Here is an 18,620-nt window from a genome sequence, read left to right as displayed (position 1 = left end):
CTCCCGGGTTCAGGTGATTCTCTTGCCTCAGCCTCCCGAATAGCTGAGATTACAGGCACCCACCATCACGCCTGGCTAATTTTTGTATTTTTAGTGGAGAGCGGGATTTCACAACGTTGGCTGGGCTGGTCTTGAACTACTGACCTCAAATGATCTACCCACCTCAGCCTCCCAAGGTGCTGGGATTACAAGCGTGAGCCACCATGCCTGGCCAGGACATTCTTCTTTTCCCCTCATCACCTGCCTACCTTCTCTTTCATGCTATTATAGAAGTCACTTCCTCCTGGAAGCCCTCCTGATTTCACTCAGGTGCCCTCATCTGCCTGTCACTGCTCCTTTCACACTGCATTTACTTTCTTACCTGCCTCACCTGCTAGGCATGTAGGGTGAGGACCGCCCTGTTTTTCTCACAACTGTATCTTCAGTGCTAAGCCTACTGCTGGCACACAGTATGTACACAATAATTTTTTCCCTAGAGTTAAGAGAGACAATCCATTCCATTCTTTTCAATATGAACTTCACCACTGAAGGAACAACCATTAGAACCTTTCCAGCACATAAAATTGTGCTTGGCTTATAGTAGACACTCAAACAGTTTGTTTGGAATGAATGAATAAGCATCTTATTCCAGACTCTAGAAGTCAGAGAGAAAGGAATGGGGGGAAGAGGATGAGGTCTGTTTAATTCAATTTTAATTTTAATTTTTTTTTTAAGAGACAGAGTCTTACTCTGTTGCCCAGGCTGAAGTAGTGGTGCAATCATGGCTCACTGCAGCCTGGAACTCCAGGGCTCAAGTAATTCTCCCACTTGAGCCTCCCAAGTAGCTAGGACTACAGGTGCCACCATGCCTGGCTAGTTTTTTTAATTGTTTGTAAAGATGGGGTCTCACTATGTTGCCTAGGCTGGTCTTGAACTCCTGGCCCCAAGTGATTCTCCTATCTCAGCCTCCCAAAGTGTTGAGATTACAGGTGTGAGCCACCGTGCCCAGATGAGGATGAGCTTTATTGAGGAGTGAGGCAATGGGCTAGGAATGCATAAAATCTGCCTCCAGCAACCACAAAGCATTGATGTTCCAAGACCCCCATTACAGGAGAGAAAAATTGAGGCCCAGAGAGAGGTGAGAACAGGTGAGCCCAGCCCAAAGTCACATGGGAAGGAGGTGGAATTCTTTCTTAGATTGGCCTGGCCCCAAGTCCACAAGGGGCAGCTATTCAAGCTGTGTAAATCTCTGACTCCACTGGAGAAGGAGGTTCTGGGACAGCCTCTGGGGACACTTTTTTTTTTTTCGAGACAAGGTCTTACTCTGTCACCCAGGCTGGAGTGCAGTGGCATGATCATGGCTCACTGCAGCCTCAATTTCCCAGGCTCAAGAGATCCTCCCATCTCAGCCTCCCAAGTAGCTGGTACCACAGGCGTGTGCCACCACACCCAGCTAATTTTTATTTTTTTGAAGAGACAGGATGCCTCTATGTTGTTGGGACTGGTCTCAAACTCCTGGTCTCAAGCAATCCTCCTGCCTCAACCTCCCAAAGTGTTGGGGTTACAGGCATGAGCCACTGCACCCAGACTAAGGACATTTTTGCTGCATCTAAGGAACAGTCTCAAAAGCCAGTCACTAATAATTTGAAACTAATTTCTCTTTCTCTTGCAAGATTCCTCTGTAGAGCCAGAGAACCATGAGTGCTGCTTCCCCAGCCTGCTGGGTTTCAGCACTCTCTCCTCCCGCAGCCACCCTCCCGTCTGCCACCTGGGTCTGTCGGGAACCCTGTATTCTGCTTTTTCCAGACACCACCATCTGTCTTTGTCCACTTCTCACCCCCATCTTACATGGGGCAGTGGAAAGAGCATGACTGAGAAGCCACAGAGGCCTGAATTTCAGCCCTGCTACTCGCTGGCTTTCTGGGTGGGCTCCCTGCACCTCTGCTGCCTTCTCAGACAGTGGGGTTAATGACCTCCCAGGGAGGGTTCTTTGTGAGAATTACCTAAGACAGAAATGCTTAGAGCAGTCACTTTTGCATCTGGCCCAGGTAGCTGCTTCCCTGCAAGTGTCACCCTCCTGGGGAGCTAGTGGGGAACATTCTGGATGGAGAATCTAATGGTTACCCCCTGTGAGTACAGGAAACCCAGCCGCACAGCCAAGTAAGTCCGTTCATTAAAAACATTTTTTTTTTTCATTCAGCAATCATTTCCTGAGCATCTACTGTGTATCGGACTCTGCGTTAGACTGTGGAAACAGAGGGTAGTCAGCCCCAGCCCCAGTGGAGAGGACCTTCTGGTTTAGTTGAGGGAGACAAACAGGAAAATAAACAACTGTAGTCCAGTAAATGGGTGTTACAGTGCCCCCTTCTTCCTGGCCACACTGGCCAGTTGGTCCTTTGAAAATGAGATGCTTGCCACAGGGCTTTTGCACATTCTGTTCATTTGGGATGCATCACTCCAACTCCTCTTTTAGTTCTGAGCTTTAGTATCAGATCCTCGGGGAAGACTTTTCTGACCTTCCTTTTTATATCAAATTCCAGTTATAGAATCTCATAGCACCATTAACCTCTCCTTACAACACATATTGAAGTTAGAGTATGCAATTATTTGTGTATGTCCTCATTTCATATTTGTTTCCTAGGCTGAATTTCCCAAAGATAGGGACTCTCTCTCTCTCTCTCTCTCTCTGTGTGTGTGTGTGTGTGTGTGTGTGTGTGTATGTGTGCTGCTGTTGTTGGTCTCACTATGGGAATGCCTGTTCTCTGCACAGTCCCGGCACATAGTAGACGCTTAGTTAACATTGGTTGAAAGAATAAAGCAGGAGAAATTTCTTTCTCAATCTCCCAAACTTTGCCAAATTAGAGGGCCACCCATTATAAACACTCACAACTGGATATCTAAGAAGATCCGTTTTTCTTCTCCCACATGGATCTTCCAGATACAATCTTCACCTTCTACGTAGGGCTCCGGCCAGTTTGGGGACAATACCACTCCAGCCACAGCAGAGAGCTCCCCACCACACATGGCTGTAAAAGACGGACAGGCAAGAAGACGGACTTTATTTGTAAAGAAGTCAATGTGGCATAGCGGCTAACCATGTGGGCTATGAAGTCAGACAGCCGTGAATCTCTGTGTACTGTGGACAGGTGCCTTCACCTTGGGCAGCCAGCACGTGTGTGTGTGTGTGTGTGTGTGTGTGTGTGTGTGTTTAGTGATTAAATGAGAGCTGGCCAGCTGCCTACCTTGCGCCTGAGGGTTGGTAAAAGTTGGGCTAAGAGGCGCTATTGCTCTTTCAAGACCAAGGACAGAGCTCAGTGGTCAGAATGACTCCTCAACAGCCTCTGCTCTTTTGCAGGGTGAGTAGTGGCTAAGAGACCGCCCACTCAAGTTAGGTGGTCCTGGGGTTCCAATCTTGCCTCTGCCGCTAACAGGCTGTAGGAGGAGGTACGTAATTTCCCAGAGCCTCAGCTCCCTTTCTCTATAAAATGGGGGCAATACCACTGCCAACCTCATTGGGTTATTTTGAGGCTTAAGCTCATGAATGTCAAACATGCTGCACAGCGTCTGGCACGTGGTAGCTGCTCGATAATTTAGATAATGTTGCTATGACAGGTCCCGGCCCTGAACTGGAAGCAGAGATGTGGCTGCGGCAGGTGCCCTTTAAATTCCACTCTGTGTTTACCACTTTGGAAAGTTCTGAACATGGCAGAGGCCAAAGCACCAATAAATTCCGCTCTGTTAAACCAGCACATTTAATATAGGGATCAATCCCTCACCATGGCAAGGCTGTGATTTCACACCAACTGCCATTGAGGCTGTGGCTGCCAGGAGTGAGGGCACCTTTCATTACTCCACATGCCAGCAGGAGACCCAGGCTCAGGGTGGCTCAGCGGCCTTGAATATGGGGAAACAGGCCAGGTGCGATGGCTCATGCCTGTAATCCCAGCACTTTGGGAGGCCAAGGTGGGTGGATCACTTGAAGTCAGGAGTTCGAGACCAGCCTGGCTAATGGTGAAACCCCGTTTCTACTAAAAATACAAAATTAGCCGGGTGTGGTGGCACAGGCCTGTAGTCCCAGCTACTCAGGAGGCTGAAACAGGAGAATCGCTTGAACCCGGGAAGCGGAGGCTGCAGTGAGCAGAGCGAGTCTCCGTCTCAACAACAACAAAAAGAATATGGGGAAACTGGCAGGACAGTCCGCTGGAGCCTGTGTAGATGAGGGTTCTATGTAGCCAACATTGTCCAGTGGGGCTCAGAACAGGGAGACCTGAGTTCCATTCCTGTCCCTGCCACTTCCCCTCGGTGTGTTCTTAGGCAGGTCACTTCACAGCATTAGTTTCTCACCTGCAAAAGGGGCTGTTAGAATCTACTTCATAAGGCTATGGTGAGGTTGAAATCAGATAATGCACATACACTCTTAGCAAAGTGCTGGTAGCGTAATTATTACACACCAATTAAGAACTATTATTGTTCTTATTAATGAGGTTGTTGCGTGGGTTGTGCACTGCACAGGCATACATAGCAGAGGGAGTATTTAGGAGCTGAAATCCATGCAGTATTCAGCTCACCAAGCTGTGCACTGTGGGACCTATGCCTGGAAGAAGGTGCACCTTTTAAAATTTACCCATTTTGTAATTTTCTCAGGACCAGCAGCAACCCTGAACCAAAGGACAGTGAACCCTGGAAAGGGTTCTAATCCTAAAATTGGTATGAAAACTGGGAACAGACCTCTAAGCTGGGGCCTTGGTCTTCTCATCCAAAGGGGGGAGGTCCCTGGGGTGCTGTGGGAAGAGAGTCGTGGGTCCACTCACCTCTGCACAGGGGTTCCGTGTCATTCCAGTATGGGTCCCGCACATTGATGCATTCGATGATGGCCGGGCCCTGCTCCAGGGAGTGGCCGGGGTCGCAGGTGAACTCCACTATAGTCCCAATGTTATAGGTCGGGTCGGATGTAGTGAAGTTCCCATTCTGGATGTAGGGCTCATAGCAGTGGCCTTTCTCAAACGCTGAGGAAGGGAAATAAAGAGAGGCAGCAGTTCAGATGACGCAAGGACTACCCCACGGTGCTGTATTTCAGAAGATGGGTCCCCTTTGCTGTTTAGAAAAGCCCCAAAGAAAACAGGTACCAGATCACGTGTCCTGGTTCCAGCTGACGTGCTGAGAACCCTGGGGCCACCCAGTTGATTCCTTGGGGCCTCTTTTAAAAAAACCTAAAATAGGAATAAGAATCTCTGTCTTTTCCACCCTGTGGAGTTGTTGTGTTTTAATGCCTTTCCACATCCTATATGGATCCTTCCCATGGCCCGTAACTTCAGAGCCCTGATTTTTTGCCACTGGAAACTGTAGGGTTGTCTATGATAAAAGCCAACTTTTCTTGGCAAAGCCAGAACAGAAAGTCCCCCAACGTACATGAAATGCCCAGCGAACCCCTTCTTCAAGAGTCAGGGTCTCAGCAGGAGAGGCTCTTGCTAAATTCTTCTTGGAGGAAGAAGTGGCTGAATTCTAAGAGGTCTAATAGGTGGAGTGGAGCAGAGCTTCAGGGCTCCCCAGTACAGGATGGACAGAAATCTTAACTCCATCCTTGTTCACTGGTGGTCTTGTGCAGGTCACCCAAGTTTCTTAAACCTGTTTCCTCACCAAAAATCAGATAGAATAACAGTTCTAATGTTTCAGTGTGATGAGGATCAAACATGAGGCAGAAGCTGAAATCCAATCAGACAGTGCACCGAAGGCACTGAGCACGTAGTAAGTGCACAGTTAATGATAGGCATTGTTATTATTAATGAAACCAAGAGCCTGTCTTTGGAAACCAAAGGATCCACATGGCCATGGGATTTCCCACATCCTTCGCAGCCCAGATTTCTATCTCCCCATGCTTTCCCTGCTCCCAGGCTACCCCCAGCCCCACAAGAGAAGGGGAAGCTCCCAGGGACCCTCACCTTCAAATCGGATGTTGAAGGTGGAGGCCTCCCGGGCCTGGTCGGACGTGAACTCGATGCGGATGGTGTTGCCTTCGCTCAGCAGGCCCTCAAAAGGGACACTCTCGGTTTGAAGGGAGTCATAGAGAAGAGCTGACTTGTTGGTCTGCCCGCTGTGAACTGTCATCCTGGCAGTGGGAGCAGAGAGGAGGGACACTGACAGTTCTTCCTGGGTCACTGACATGGCAGAGGAAGGGATGTGCTACGACTGCCTCTGGAGCCTCATTACCCAATCCCAAACCTAACTCTGCCTCTTTTTTTTTTTTTTTGACGGAGTTTCACTCTTGTTGCCCAGCCTGGAGTTCAATGGTGCGACCTTGGCTCACTGCAACCTCCGCCTCCCAGGTTCAAGTGATTCTCCTGCCTCAGCCTCCCGAGTAGCTGGGATTACAGGTGTGCCCCACCATGCCCAGCAAATTTTTGTACTTTTAGTAGAGACGGGGTTTCACCATGTTGGCCAGGCTGGTTTCGAACTCCTGACCTCAGGTGATCCACCCGCCTTGGCCTCCCAAAGTGCTGGGATTACAGGCGTGCGTGAGCCACCGTGCCCAGTCCTGACTTTGCCTCTTATGTGCTCAGACAAGCATCACCTTATCGAACCTGTTTCCTCTTCTGTACAATGGGACTAAATGCCTGTCCTGGCTTCCTTATGGATTTATTCTGAGGTTGTAGGGAGAGTAATGTATATGATGTAATAAACCAAATGATGAACTAATGAATTGATGTTGACTATTATTATTAACTGAGAAGTTGGAATTAATGGACTAATCTCATTGCCGAAATGGTGGCTTATGTAAAGTCAGGCAGACCTGGGTGTGAGTCCTGACTCTGTCACTTCTCAGCTGTGTGACTTTGCACAAGAACACTTCACTTCTCTGAGCCTCTGTTTTCTCATCTGTAAAATGGGTACAGTTGCACCTATATCAGAATGTGGGGCATGGTGGCTCACGACTATAATCCCAGGACTTTGGGAGGCCAAGGTGGGTGGATCACCTGAGGTCAGGAGTTAGGTAGCAGCCTGGCCAACATGGTGAAACCCCGTCTCTACTAAAAATACAAAATTCAGGCGGATATGGTGGCGAGCGCCTATAGTCCCTGCTACTCTGGAAGCTGAGGCAGGAGAATTACTTGAACCTGGAAGCCAGAGATTGCAGTGAGCCAAGATCGAGCCACTGCACTCCAGCTTAGGTGACAGAGCAAGACTCAGTCTAAAAAAAGAAAAAAAAATGGTTAACAGGACACAGTAGGTAAGTTTTGTTTATTAAGCATTTGACCCCTGCCAGGCTCTGTCTCTGATCCCCATTTTCTAAGAGCACTATGTGGGAAGTCAGGAGTCATAATTCCCATTTCCCAATTCCCCATCTGGATTTACATTAAGTCTTAAAACATCTTTCAGCCTCAGTGTCCTCAACTGTGAAAGGAGAGACCCGACCATAACGTCTTTCTGACCCCTGTTACAGGTGGACTTTGAGAATATTGCAAAATAAAAAGTGCCCTGAAAAATAAAATGTGTTAAACAAAATGTTTGGTATTTATTTTTATTGTTATTAAAGCTATTTGAAGTTGACTCCTTGCTAGCCTTGGTTTTTTAAACAAATTATGGAAAAGTGGTGAAGAAAACTGTATACAAATTAGATAAGCTTCTTTTATGGAGTCATAAACACACATTTTTAAGCCTTTGAGGTTTTTACTGACTCATAAAAATAGTTTATTTTATGCTGCCCAGACGAGTTTCTAATGTCACTAAGATGTATAAATGTTGGAGCCATAGTTTGTTTATTTTGCCATGTGTCCAGTATGGCTGAGGCAAGGATGGGGGCTGTAGTGGAGTCCAGGGGGCATTCCAGGAGTGGGAAGGGGCATCTACATAGTCTTCTGATTCCTGATGACTCTGTTGTATCTTAGGGGCCGTGTGTTGGGACACTTCTTTCAAAGAACAGAAGCCTTTGGCAAAGAGGGTTGCTCTGGAGGAAAGCTTCAAGATTTCAAAATCTCTGTAGTCTATTAATCTTTTAAAACCAGCAATTTTCTAACCATATTTTCTAGAATGTCTGCAATAGTAATACATTTTCTCTCAAGTTCTTATATAGTATATGGTCAAATGGATTTGCAAAATGCTGAATTAAATAAAAATTAAACTTTTTTCCCTGCAGGACTTATTAGTGCCTTTGTTAGCTAGTACATATTATGACCTTTCAAGGCAAGGACAGGGTGGGCGCAGTGTCTCCCAAACATGTTTGACCAGAGAACTCACTTTTTATGGGGCATATTATGAGACTGGAGTTTAGAAAGGGTTCATTTTGAGGAAAATCATCTTAAAATCTTTATTCATGTCCTTCCTCTATTAAAAAGACTTCATGGCTCTCTGTTGCCTATAAAAGTAGCCTGGCATTCAAAGTCCTTCAGGATATAACCTCAATCTAGCCTCCCAGATCTCTTTCCTCCTGTTCTCATGAGAGCTTCCGCTGCAGCCCCCCAACAAATTTGCTAACTCTTTCCCCTACATCTTTGTGCTCATCCTCCGATTCTCCATGGTTGGAATACTCCTCCCTCTGTATTTTTGGATCCATTATCCAATCTCCTTCCATTTTGACTTTAGGTCAAAGTCCCCTTTCTTATGTAGAGTCTTATCTAGCTCTGAGTTCTTGCAACTGACATATTGTGGTATTTTAGCCATTTCCCCCTCAATAAAGTACATGGAACAGACATAATTGATTTCTCTTTTCTTCTTGGCCCAGAGAGTAATGTCTTCATCATTTTCTTGTGTGTGTTGACCTTTAACCTTGATGAACTCTACAAACTTCTCTTCCTGCTGATACACTTGAAAGCTGGTTTTTTCCTGATAGGTGTCTGCTCATGCAGATCTTTGCAGGACCCCAGAGAAACTACTAGTGACCAGTGCCAGTGGGGGGCCCATTTGTCAGGATTTAAACAACTTTCAGAAAATAAGAACATACTCATTTTGATGCATTCTTTTGTCTCTGCTAATTCTTGTTGTCTAGTATAAACTTAAGCTTGGCTCATCTCAAGCACCCCACAGAAGAGGCAGATCTGAGGTTTAAGATTTGGAAATGGTCCTTCACCAAGGGTTCCCATGCCTGGATTTTCAGAGTCTCCAGAAGAAAGGATAGGGAATCTGATTTTTAAAGAATTCCCCAGGTTATTATTCTGGTGCTGCTGAAAAGCCATGTTCGGGAGCCCCTGCTAGATACCTTACACTTTAAAGCAGCAATTTATCGATATAGAGTTGTTTTGGATAAAGCTGAACTGCCTAGAGGGAAGTGGACTTAAGAGGTATGGGAAAATTATTCAGTTCTCTTTTTTTTTTTTTTTTAAAGTCTTTCCAACCTAAAGACCACATAGTCTAGGTTTGATCCATCAAAGAAGCCAAAACATTAGAATTCTTAGATCAAAGTTTCTCGGACTCCAAAATTCTAAGGTGGGGGCATTCTGGAAGTGCGGTAAACACTGCCAGTGCCCTACCCTCTCCTACACCTCAGCAGTCAACTGCTCCCACATTTTCTGCTGGCTTCTGACCACAAGTCTCTGAGACTCAGTCAACTCAACCAGCTCAAAGGGTGGCAGCTGATGTTGGGGATAGTTAGTGCTCCTCATTGCATCTCTCATCCAGTGATGAATGGGAGCTGGTGCATAAATACCCCAGCTCCCTCACCCTTCCAACAGGACCACTCTGAGGTATGCTCAACAAATTGCCCAGAGGTCTCCAGGGGACAGAATCTCGGTTTTCCCAGCAGTCACCTGCTTATTAATGCAGCTGGTATTCACAATCTCACTTTCCCATGTGCCTCCTAGTGCTTACTAGGATCAGCTCCCCAGTAAACTACTTCCTCTCACATCTTTATCACCATGTCTGATTCCAAGGAAACCCAACTAAAGACAGCAAGTCAAAGCAGCTAAAGTCCTAGTTTTCTAGACTATCTTAGAATAAGATCGCAGAATAATCCACAATATTCTAGAACAAAACCCCATAATATTCTAGAATAAGACGCTGGAATATCCCAGAATAAGATCCAAGAATATTTCAGAACATTCTAGAATAAGACTCCATAATTTCTAGAATAAGATCCCCAAATATTCTAGAATAAGACGGAAGAATATTAAAGTTTTATAATTCTGGATTCTATGCATATTCTGGATTCTATGCATATTATTAAGAGTCTACAGACACACTCTTGCTTAGATATTGCCTGGTAACTTCTCCCTCATTCTTTCATGTGCATGTGTCTAGTTTTTCCATCTCAATTTCCTATCATGCCAGAAACTAATATTTTCTACTTCTTTCCTGTTCTCCATGGAGCCTAATATATGGCTGGGTACTGAGCAGATGATCAATACATACTTTCTTTTTGTTCAACTGAAAAAAGGGGTGTGCAAGAGAAAAAATAGGGCAGTTCCCTTTTTGCCTGTTCCCCTAGCCTGCTGTGTGAGCTGGGGCAGTTCCCTTTCCTTCTGCATACCCCGGTTTCCTTATCTGTAAAAGGAAGAGATTGAAGCTGATGGTGTCTAAGATCTTTGCCATCCACCCCAGCTCTTCTTTTCTTGAATTCCGCAGGTCAAAACTTCAGCCATTTCAAGACTCCAAGTCCTCAAGCCATGTTCTAATATTTTGGGAAGAAACGGGGTTGGGTGTGGACCTTCAGAGCTTTACCTGTCCTTGTCATGCAGCAACAGCCTCTCAAAGTGAAGGTGCAGCTTCTGGCCCTCTGGAGCTTCAATCGTCCAGACGCAGAATTGGCTCCCATTGGTGTTTTCAGGGTAGCTTGGGGAGAGGACGCGGCCGATGGTGGCATTGTGCACTGCCCCTCCACAAGGAGCTGATCCAGAAAGGGGTGGGTGGGCAATGGTAGAGAGCAGAGAGGGAGAGAGAGAGGAGAGAGAGAGAGAAAGAGAGAGAGAGAGAGAAGGAAGTGAGTGTTTCATTCTCCCCGATCCCCACCCCTGCCCCTTGCCCAGGATTAAACATCAGAGACCTGGAGCGGGAGGAAACCGGGCAGGGAGAAGGGACTTGTCCTCCTGGGAGGGAATCCTCCTGTTTGACAGGAGATTTCACTCTACAATTGGAACCATCAACATGTGTATTTCATGGTAGGGAATGACTGCAATTTAACGACAGTTCTGTGGTGCTGGCTGTGCCCTGACTTTTAATTACAAAATGGCAATCAAGAAGGATATAAACAGGCAGTTCACAAAAGAAGAAATATATTTCTAGTACTTAGTAAGCACTAAAAAATTCAGCCTCACTCATAATAAATGAAATGCAAATCTAAACTCTATTCTACTTTCATCCACCTAATCGGCCAAGATAAAAAGCAGCAATAAAATCTGGAGATGGTAAGGGTGATGGGAAATGCTCACTTTCATTATGACGAGTTAGAATGCAAACTGTTATGAACTTTCGGGGGGGGAATTTAGTGAAAAGCCTAGAAAACATGCTCAAACACTTTGATCCGGCAAATGCAGTTCTGGATAATTATAATAAAAGATTTAGAGATTTGCACCAAGAGTTAGGAATGAGAATATTCATGGCTATCTTGTTTCTAGGAATGAAAAATAAAAAAAACCAAGATGAATGTCCACTCACAGATGTTTAGTGAAATACATCACGTGCCACATAACAGTGTTTCAATTTATGACAGAGTGTATATATGACAGTGGTCCCATAAGATTTTAATATTATATTTTTATTGTATCTTTTCTATGTTTAGATAAACAAATACCATTGTATTACAATGTGTTCAGCACAGTAACATGCTGTACAGGTTTGTAGTGGAGAAACAATAGGCTGTACCATATAGCCTAGGTACGTAGTAGGCTATACCATCTAGGCTCGTGTACATACACTCTATAATGTTCATGCAATGATGACATCATCTAAAGATGCATTTCCTAGAACATATCCCCATTGTTAAGTGATGCATAACTGTAAATACACTCCACCCATTCAGAAACTAAATACCATGTTCTCAAAGAATACTTCAGCATATAGGAAGATGCTCACTATTTTTTAAGTGAAAAAAAAAAAAAAGTTAGAAAATAGTGTGCCATACCTATTTTAATAAGCTGTTTTCAAGGATCACTTGAGACCATGAATATAAAAGTGATTTGTTCCTATTTCTTACACTTCACTATTTCTTGAAAAATTTCTTACCAGAATCATCTATTACTTTTATCATAAAAATCTAATGAAAAATATTAAAAAGTGATTTGTGCACTGGAAAGAACACTTTCCAGTTCTCAAGCAAGAGGGTATTCTTATTCTTACTCTAATTCTTAGGAGATATTTGGTTCTTAGGAAATTGTTTTCTCATGTACTATATGGGAGAGCAGTTTTGAATTTTTCTTTCTTTCTTTCTTTCTTTCTTATTTTCTTCTTTCTTTCTTTTTTTTTTTTTTTTTTGAGACAAAGTCTTGCTCTGTCACCCAGGCTAGAGTGCAATGGCACGATCTCGGCTTGCTGCAACCTCTGCCTCCCAGGTTCAAGTGATTCTCCTGCCTCAGCCACCTGAGTAGCTGGGATTACAGGTGCCCGCCACCGTGCCCGGCTAATTTTTGTATTTTTAGTAGAAATGAGGTTTCACCATCTTGGCCAGGCTGGTCTTGAACTCCTGACCTCGTGACCCACCTGCCTTGGCCTCCCAAAATGCTAGGATAACAGGCGTCAGCCACTGCACCCAGCCAGTTTTGAATTTTCTGAGGAGAGCTGGTGGGGAGCAGACACCTCTCACAGAGCGTGGCAGTCAGTCCAGGAGGAAGGGATGTGAAGAATAGCCCAGGGCCATGATTGGGTAAAGCCCTACACCATGACCAGGGTTTCAAGTCTTGGGAGCCATTTCTATCTTTTAGGAGGATCAAAGGAGCTTGAAAAATATTTCCTTCCCAAGCACAGGACACTTGGTTCCCCCTTAATTTTCAGAGAAATAGGAGAGGAAGTAAAAGTGGGACAGGTTATTTGGAACCATCCCACAGATGGCTAAGGAGTTTTGTAGGTTCCACAAAAGCTAGGGCTACTTTTTGTTTGTTTGCTTTCAGTCACACTACCAGCAACCAGAAGAGCTCCTGGTATGTAGAATGTGCTCAGTAAATATTTACTGAATAACCACCATTAATTTTGCAAAAGAGGAAAAAAGAAGTTCAAAGGTGTTACGCCACTTCCTCAAGGACATACACATAATAAGTGGAGCAGTTGAGACTCAAGCTCAGGCTGCCTCACTCCAGTATCTCTTATTGAAGTCACTACTCCACTGTCTGTCTTATTTATGATAACCTGCTAATCCAGAAAGGTATATAGCATATAGTAGTTGCTTTATAAAATGTTTGTTGAATGAAAGAATAAATATTTTTTCCTTTTTGTATCTCTAATATCAGCTCAAAGCTTGATACATAGCCGGTACCCATTAAATGTTTGTTGAATGACAGTATGACTGAATGGGGCTTGCAGTAGCAGAGAAGGGTGGATAACTCTTCTCTCTGCTCCAGACTGTGTTGTGACCTACAGCAAAGACATTGCCAAGAAGCTCCATACTTCTTTCAGGACCACAGACAGAAAGCTAGGTTCATTTCTCTCTCCAGGCTGCCCTTCTGTCCTAGAGGAGAGATTGTTCTGTGAAATAAGCCAGCCCTAGGTTCAAACCTTGCTGGTTATCTGCTGTGGATCTAAAACAAGTCACGTGTTGACCCACTGTAAAATGGTGATAAGTCCGCCCTCCTTATAGGACAGTAGTGAGAAATCAAGGAAATGATGGGTATGGGGAGCTTCGTGCCATCCCTGGCACAGAGTGGGCACTCAAAACATAGCCAGCTCTATTGCCCTGTGGCTCAGGAGCTGAGAGATGGAGGACACTGTCCCTGGTGGGGGGCTCTGGCCATCTGTCCTCCCAAGCTGCTGATCATTTGCAGCTTCTCTGCTTCCCTTCTTTGCCTGATTAAGCATACTGATGGCTCTGTTTGGCTTCAATTTGCCAGCCGTGGCTCCCCATCCATCTTTCTTAGCACAAATTGAAGCTTAATTCCTCCCTGATTGCACACATAGATAAAAATTAATGTGAGAGAGGCGTGGAGACCAACTGCCCTATGGTTTGGATTTTTATCTTTGTTTAAAAAAAAGAAAGAAAAATTCTGAAGGGCCTTGGGGGAACAATACTGGAACAATTGAATCTCAGCATTTATCATTAGCTCTTATTTGCTTTTTGAGCTCCACTTGACTATGAATAACTGGAGAGCAGGAATTATGTTTTATTATTTCCAATATTCTCTTCATACCTGGCTAATAGCCTGGCACATAGTAGGTGGCAGGGCAACCTATACTCTCTCAACCACCATCAGGACTTTTGAGAATTCTAAAAGGGTTTTGCTCTCTTGATAGTTGAAAATGGCCAAGGCTGTGCCCACCGGTGCAGGGATAGTGCGTTACAAACCAGCGCTTCTCCAGGTGTAATGTGCATATGAGTCACCCAAGGGGCATGTTAAAGTGAAAATTTTGATTCATTTGGTTTTGCATGGGGCTCAGGATTATGCGTTTCTAATAATTTCACTAGTCTGAGGACCACACTTTGAGTAAGGAAGTTGTAAGGGGAAGAGCTCAGGAGAGAAGGGATCTGGACTAAGTTCGCCACTTCAAGTATGTTACTTCATCTCTCTAAGCCTCATTCTCTTTGCCTATGAAAGTGGTAATCTTATCTCCCTGAGTTCAAGTGGAATAGTGGATATTGTCCATCTTGATTTCCATGGATCCACTCTGACCATCCCCAATCATTTTTGCCAAATAGAAGTCAGAACCATCACCCTTATGCTTAAATTTTTCCAGATATCCCCTGCCTAGTCCACCTGTCTTCTCATGACCTTGAGCAATACAGTTTCTGACCACTGCCCCAGCCTCCTGTCCTGATATTTTCTCTGCAGTTTAGTCAGATTGATCTTATTTATTTGCTTTCTCAAACTCATCAAGTTCCTTCTGACCTCTAAACCTTAGCATATGCTAGTGCATCTGCCTGGAATGTTTCCCCTTTCTCCCTCCATTTTCCACCCTCAGTCTATTTCCTACTCAACTTCCAAATCTTGGAGTGTTATCAGGTAATCCTTCCCTGACCCTTCGCTTATCACTGTCCTCCTCCCAGGTGAGGTCCTCTATCACATCTTCCTCCTGTATACCTTTTCTCCATTGCAACGCCTCTCACAGTAACTGGTGTCTTCTCCATCCTCACTCTGCATCATTCCACCCTGTGAATTTCTTTCCTGGTCCTTAACACAATCTGTTACCAGCATGTTTGCATCCTTGTTTACTCATTTACACACTACAGCCTCACCTTGACTAGAAACTCTGTGAGAGCAGGAACTGGGTCAGGGTCCCTGCAATAGCTCTAGCAACAGGTGCAATGCCTACCACACAGTGGGTGTTCAATGGATGTTTGTTGAATGAGTACCTAGATAGGAAAGGCTCTGAATGACAAACAATGCCCAACAGGTGCTTAAAATTCCTTCCGTCCTCGAAGTCTCAGATTCTGTCTGCTGGCTCAGAAGGCCCACTTCTTTTTACTAGAGGGCATCAGACTGTGTCAGCAGGCTACCTTCAACAATTTCTACATGGAGGCTTTGAGTAAGTGACTTCACCTTCATGAGCCTCATCTGTAAAATGGGGATAATGGCTCCCATCCTATGAGATTGCTGTGAGGATTAAATGCAGCCCCTGGCATGGTGCACAACACATATTGGCTTGGCTTGAAAAATGGCAGTAGTTACACTCAAAGCACAAGAAAGAAAAGAAAAAAATATTTAATTTTGCCAAATGTAAAAGCTTTGTGCATCAAATAACACTGTCGATAAGTGAAAAGACAACCCATGAAATGGGAGAAAATATTTGCAAACCTCTTATCTGATAAGGGTCTAGTGATCAGAATATATAATGATTGCTTACAACTCAACAACAAAAAGACAAACAACCCGATTAAAAAATGGAAATAGGAACAGTTTTACACTGTTGGTGGGACTGTAAACTAGTTCAACCATTGTGGAAGTCAGTGTGGCGATTCCTCAGGGATCTAGAACTAGAAATACCATTTGACCCAGCAATCCCATCACTGGGTATATACCCAAACGATTATAAATCATGCTGCTATAAAGACACATACACACGTCTGTTTATTGCAGCACTATTCACAATAGCAAAGACTTGGAACCAAGCCAAATGTCCAACAACGATAGACTGGATTAAGAAAATGTGGCATATATACACCATGGAATACTATGCAGCCATAAAAAAGGATGAGTTCATGTCCTTTGTAGGGACATGGATGAAGCTGGAAACCATCATTCTCAGCAAACTGTCGCAAGGACAAAAAACCAAACACCGCATGTTCTCACTCATAGATGGGAATTGAACAATGAGAATACATGGACACAGGAAGGGGAACATCACACACCGGGGCCTGTTGTGGGGTGGGGAGAGGGGGGAGGGATAGCATTAGGAGATATACCTAATATTAAATGACGAGTTAATGGGTGCAGCACACCAACATGGCACGTGTATACATATGTAACAAACCTGCATGTTGTGCACATGTACCCTAAAACTTAAAGTATAATTTTAAAAAATGGGCAAAGGACTTGACTAGACATCTCCCCAAAGAAGATCTACAAATGGCCAACACATACATGAAAAGATGTTTGACATCATTAATCATCAGGGAAATGGAAATTAAAACCACGAGATACCTTCAAACCCATAAGGATGGCTACAATAAAAACAACAACATGGAAAAGAACATGTGTGGGCAAGGACGTGGAGAAACTGGTACCGTCACATTGCTGAGGGCAAAGTAAAATGGTGCAGCTGCTGTGGAAAATCGTTTGATGGTTCCTCAAAAAGTTATACATACAATGACCCTATGACCCAACAATTTCACTCTCGAGTATATATCTAAGAGAAATGAAAACCATATCCACACAAAAAACTTGTGTACAAATGTTCATAGCAGCATTGTTCATAATAGCTGAAAAGTAGAAACAACTCAAATGTCTACTAACGAATAAACAGATCAACAAAATGTGGGACACCCATACAATGGAATATTATTCAGCCGTAAAAAGAAATGAAGTACTGATACGTGCTACAACATGCACGAACTTTGAAAACACAGTGCTAAGCACTAAGTGAAAGAAGTCAGACATAAAAGTCACATATTATATGATTCCATTTACATAAAATATCCACAATAGATAAATCCACAGAGACAGAATGCAGACGGATGTTTACTAGGGAGTGTAGGGAGGAGGGAGGGATGGCGAGTGACTGCTTTCAGTACAGTGTTGCCATTTGGGGTGTTAAAGATGTTTTGGAGCTAGATAGTGGTGATGGTTGCACAATAGTGTAAACATACTAAAATGTCTCCAATGGTAAATTTCGTATTATGTGTATTTTACTCCAGTGAAAAAATAAATAACAATAGTCATTCATATTTGGAGCAGTTTCTTCCCCTGGGCTGAAAGCCATTCCCTGAGGTCACTCTTGATGTCCTACAGGTTGGTCTTTCCCCTCTTAGTTGGACCATCAGTTTTGGTCCGGCTGAGGCTGGAGCGTACCTGAGCAGATGGGCTCCTGGCTGCTCCAGTGCGGCTTGGAGGCATTGATGCATGTCAGCATCTTAGCGCCCTGGAGCTCATAGCCCAAGTGGCAGTGGAAGTGGGCCACCCCACCTGAGTGCAGGTCCATCACCGTGACATCCCCAGAGTCAGGCCGGCGGGGAAAGTTGCAGCTCAGCATGAAGGCTGGGAAGAAATGCAGAGGCAGACTCAGTCATCACTCGGAGTGGGAGATCAAGAACCTGACCCTCATCCTGGGAGCCAGTTTGTGCTGGGGAGAGAAGATGAGGCCCCTGGGGACTCCAGAGCTCTGGAGAATGGTATTTTTGTGACTCTCTTTGATCATGTCATGCTGAAGCTGCCAGGTTAGCACTTTCTTGGGGCTTAAAAATCGCCATCCTGCCTAACCAGAGACAGCAGGTTTGGGATGAAAAATGAGTTTCCATACCTCCTTTGAGCCTATCTCTATCTATGGGGACACAGAATGGCCTTCTCTCTGGGACTGGGAGGGGCAAGACCACCCAGGAAGTTTAGTCCCACCTGCGTGCACATTCTTGGGTGCTTGTTAAAAATGCAGATGCTTGAACCAGGTCTTTGGGAAATGCCCAAGGATATGAAAGCTCGAGAACTACTGGCCTGGGAGACAAGAGCTTGGGCTTTAGAGAGAAAACTAATGTGAGTTTACAAAACGATGTCACCTTGAGACAAGGACTCAGTGCCTCCACCTTACAGGTGGTGGTGGGGATTCAATGAGATAATACAGAGAAAGAGCCTCCTTTGCAGTCAGTAGATGGGGTTAGTAAAAGGGTGCATGGGGACATATTGAATTCTTCAGTTTTCCTAACAGGATGTCAAATTCATCCTCGCTTCTTCACCCCAGACCATGGTATGACCTCTCCTGCAGCACAGGATATCTGTATTCTCAGTACTGATTAGGAGGAATACATTCAAGTTCATGATTCAAATTCTTTTTTGTTGTTGCTTTTAAATTCACAACAACAGCAAAGGGCAGTATCCCATATTGAAAAGTTGTGATGAAGTGGACACTCCCCTATGCAGTCATCCACC

At 44.6% G+C, this 18,620-nt stretch overlaps 1 protein-coding gene across 9 annotated transcripts in view; it reads right to left on the bottom strand.

The window, feature by feature from the left end:
- SEZ6L (seizure related 6 homolog like) overlaps window positions 1-18,620 on the bottom strand; it is a 214,421-nt gene that overhangs the window by 66,099 nt on the left and 129,702 nt on the right. For all 9 annotated transcript variants that reach the window (XM_054470080.2, XM_054470081.2, XM_054470083.2 and 6 more), the window contains exons 5-9: window positions 17,553-17,738; window positions 10,627-10,792; window positions 5,919-6,085; window positions 4,791-4,985; window positions 2,867-3,005 (exon numbers count right to left, since the gene is read on the bottom strand). In XM_054470080.2, the coding sequence (XP_054326055.2) occupies window positions 2,867-3,005; window positions 4,791-4,985; window positions 5,919-6,085; window positions 10,627-10,792; window positions 17,553-17,738 (853 nt within the window). The remainder of the gene's footprint in view (window positions 1-2,866; window positions 3,006-4,790; window positions 4,986-5,918; window positions 6,086-10,626; window positions 10,793-17,552; window positions 17,739-18,620) is intronic.

Source organism: Pongo pygmaeus, chromosome 23 (assembly GCF_028885625.2).
Source record: "Pongo pygmaeus isolate AG05252 chromosome 23, NHGRI_mPonPyg2-v2.0_pri, whole genome shotgun sequence".
NCBI classification, from domain to species: Eukaryota; Metazoa; Chordata; class Mammalia; order Primates; family Hominidae; genus Pongo; species Pongo pygmaeus.
Note: the sequence above shows the minus strand (reverse complement) of the source record. Positions and strands in the feature narration are given on the sequence as shown.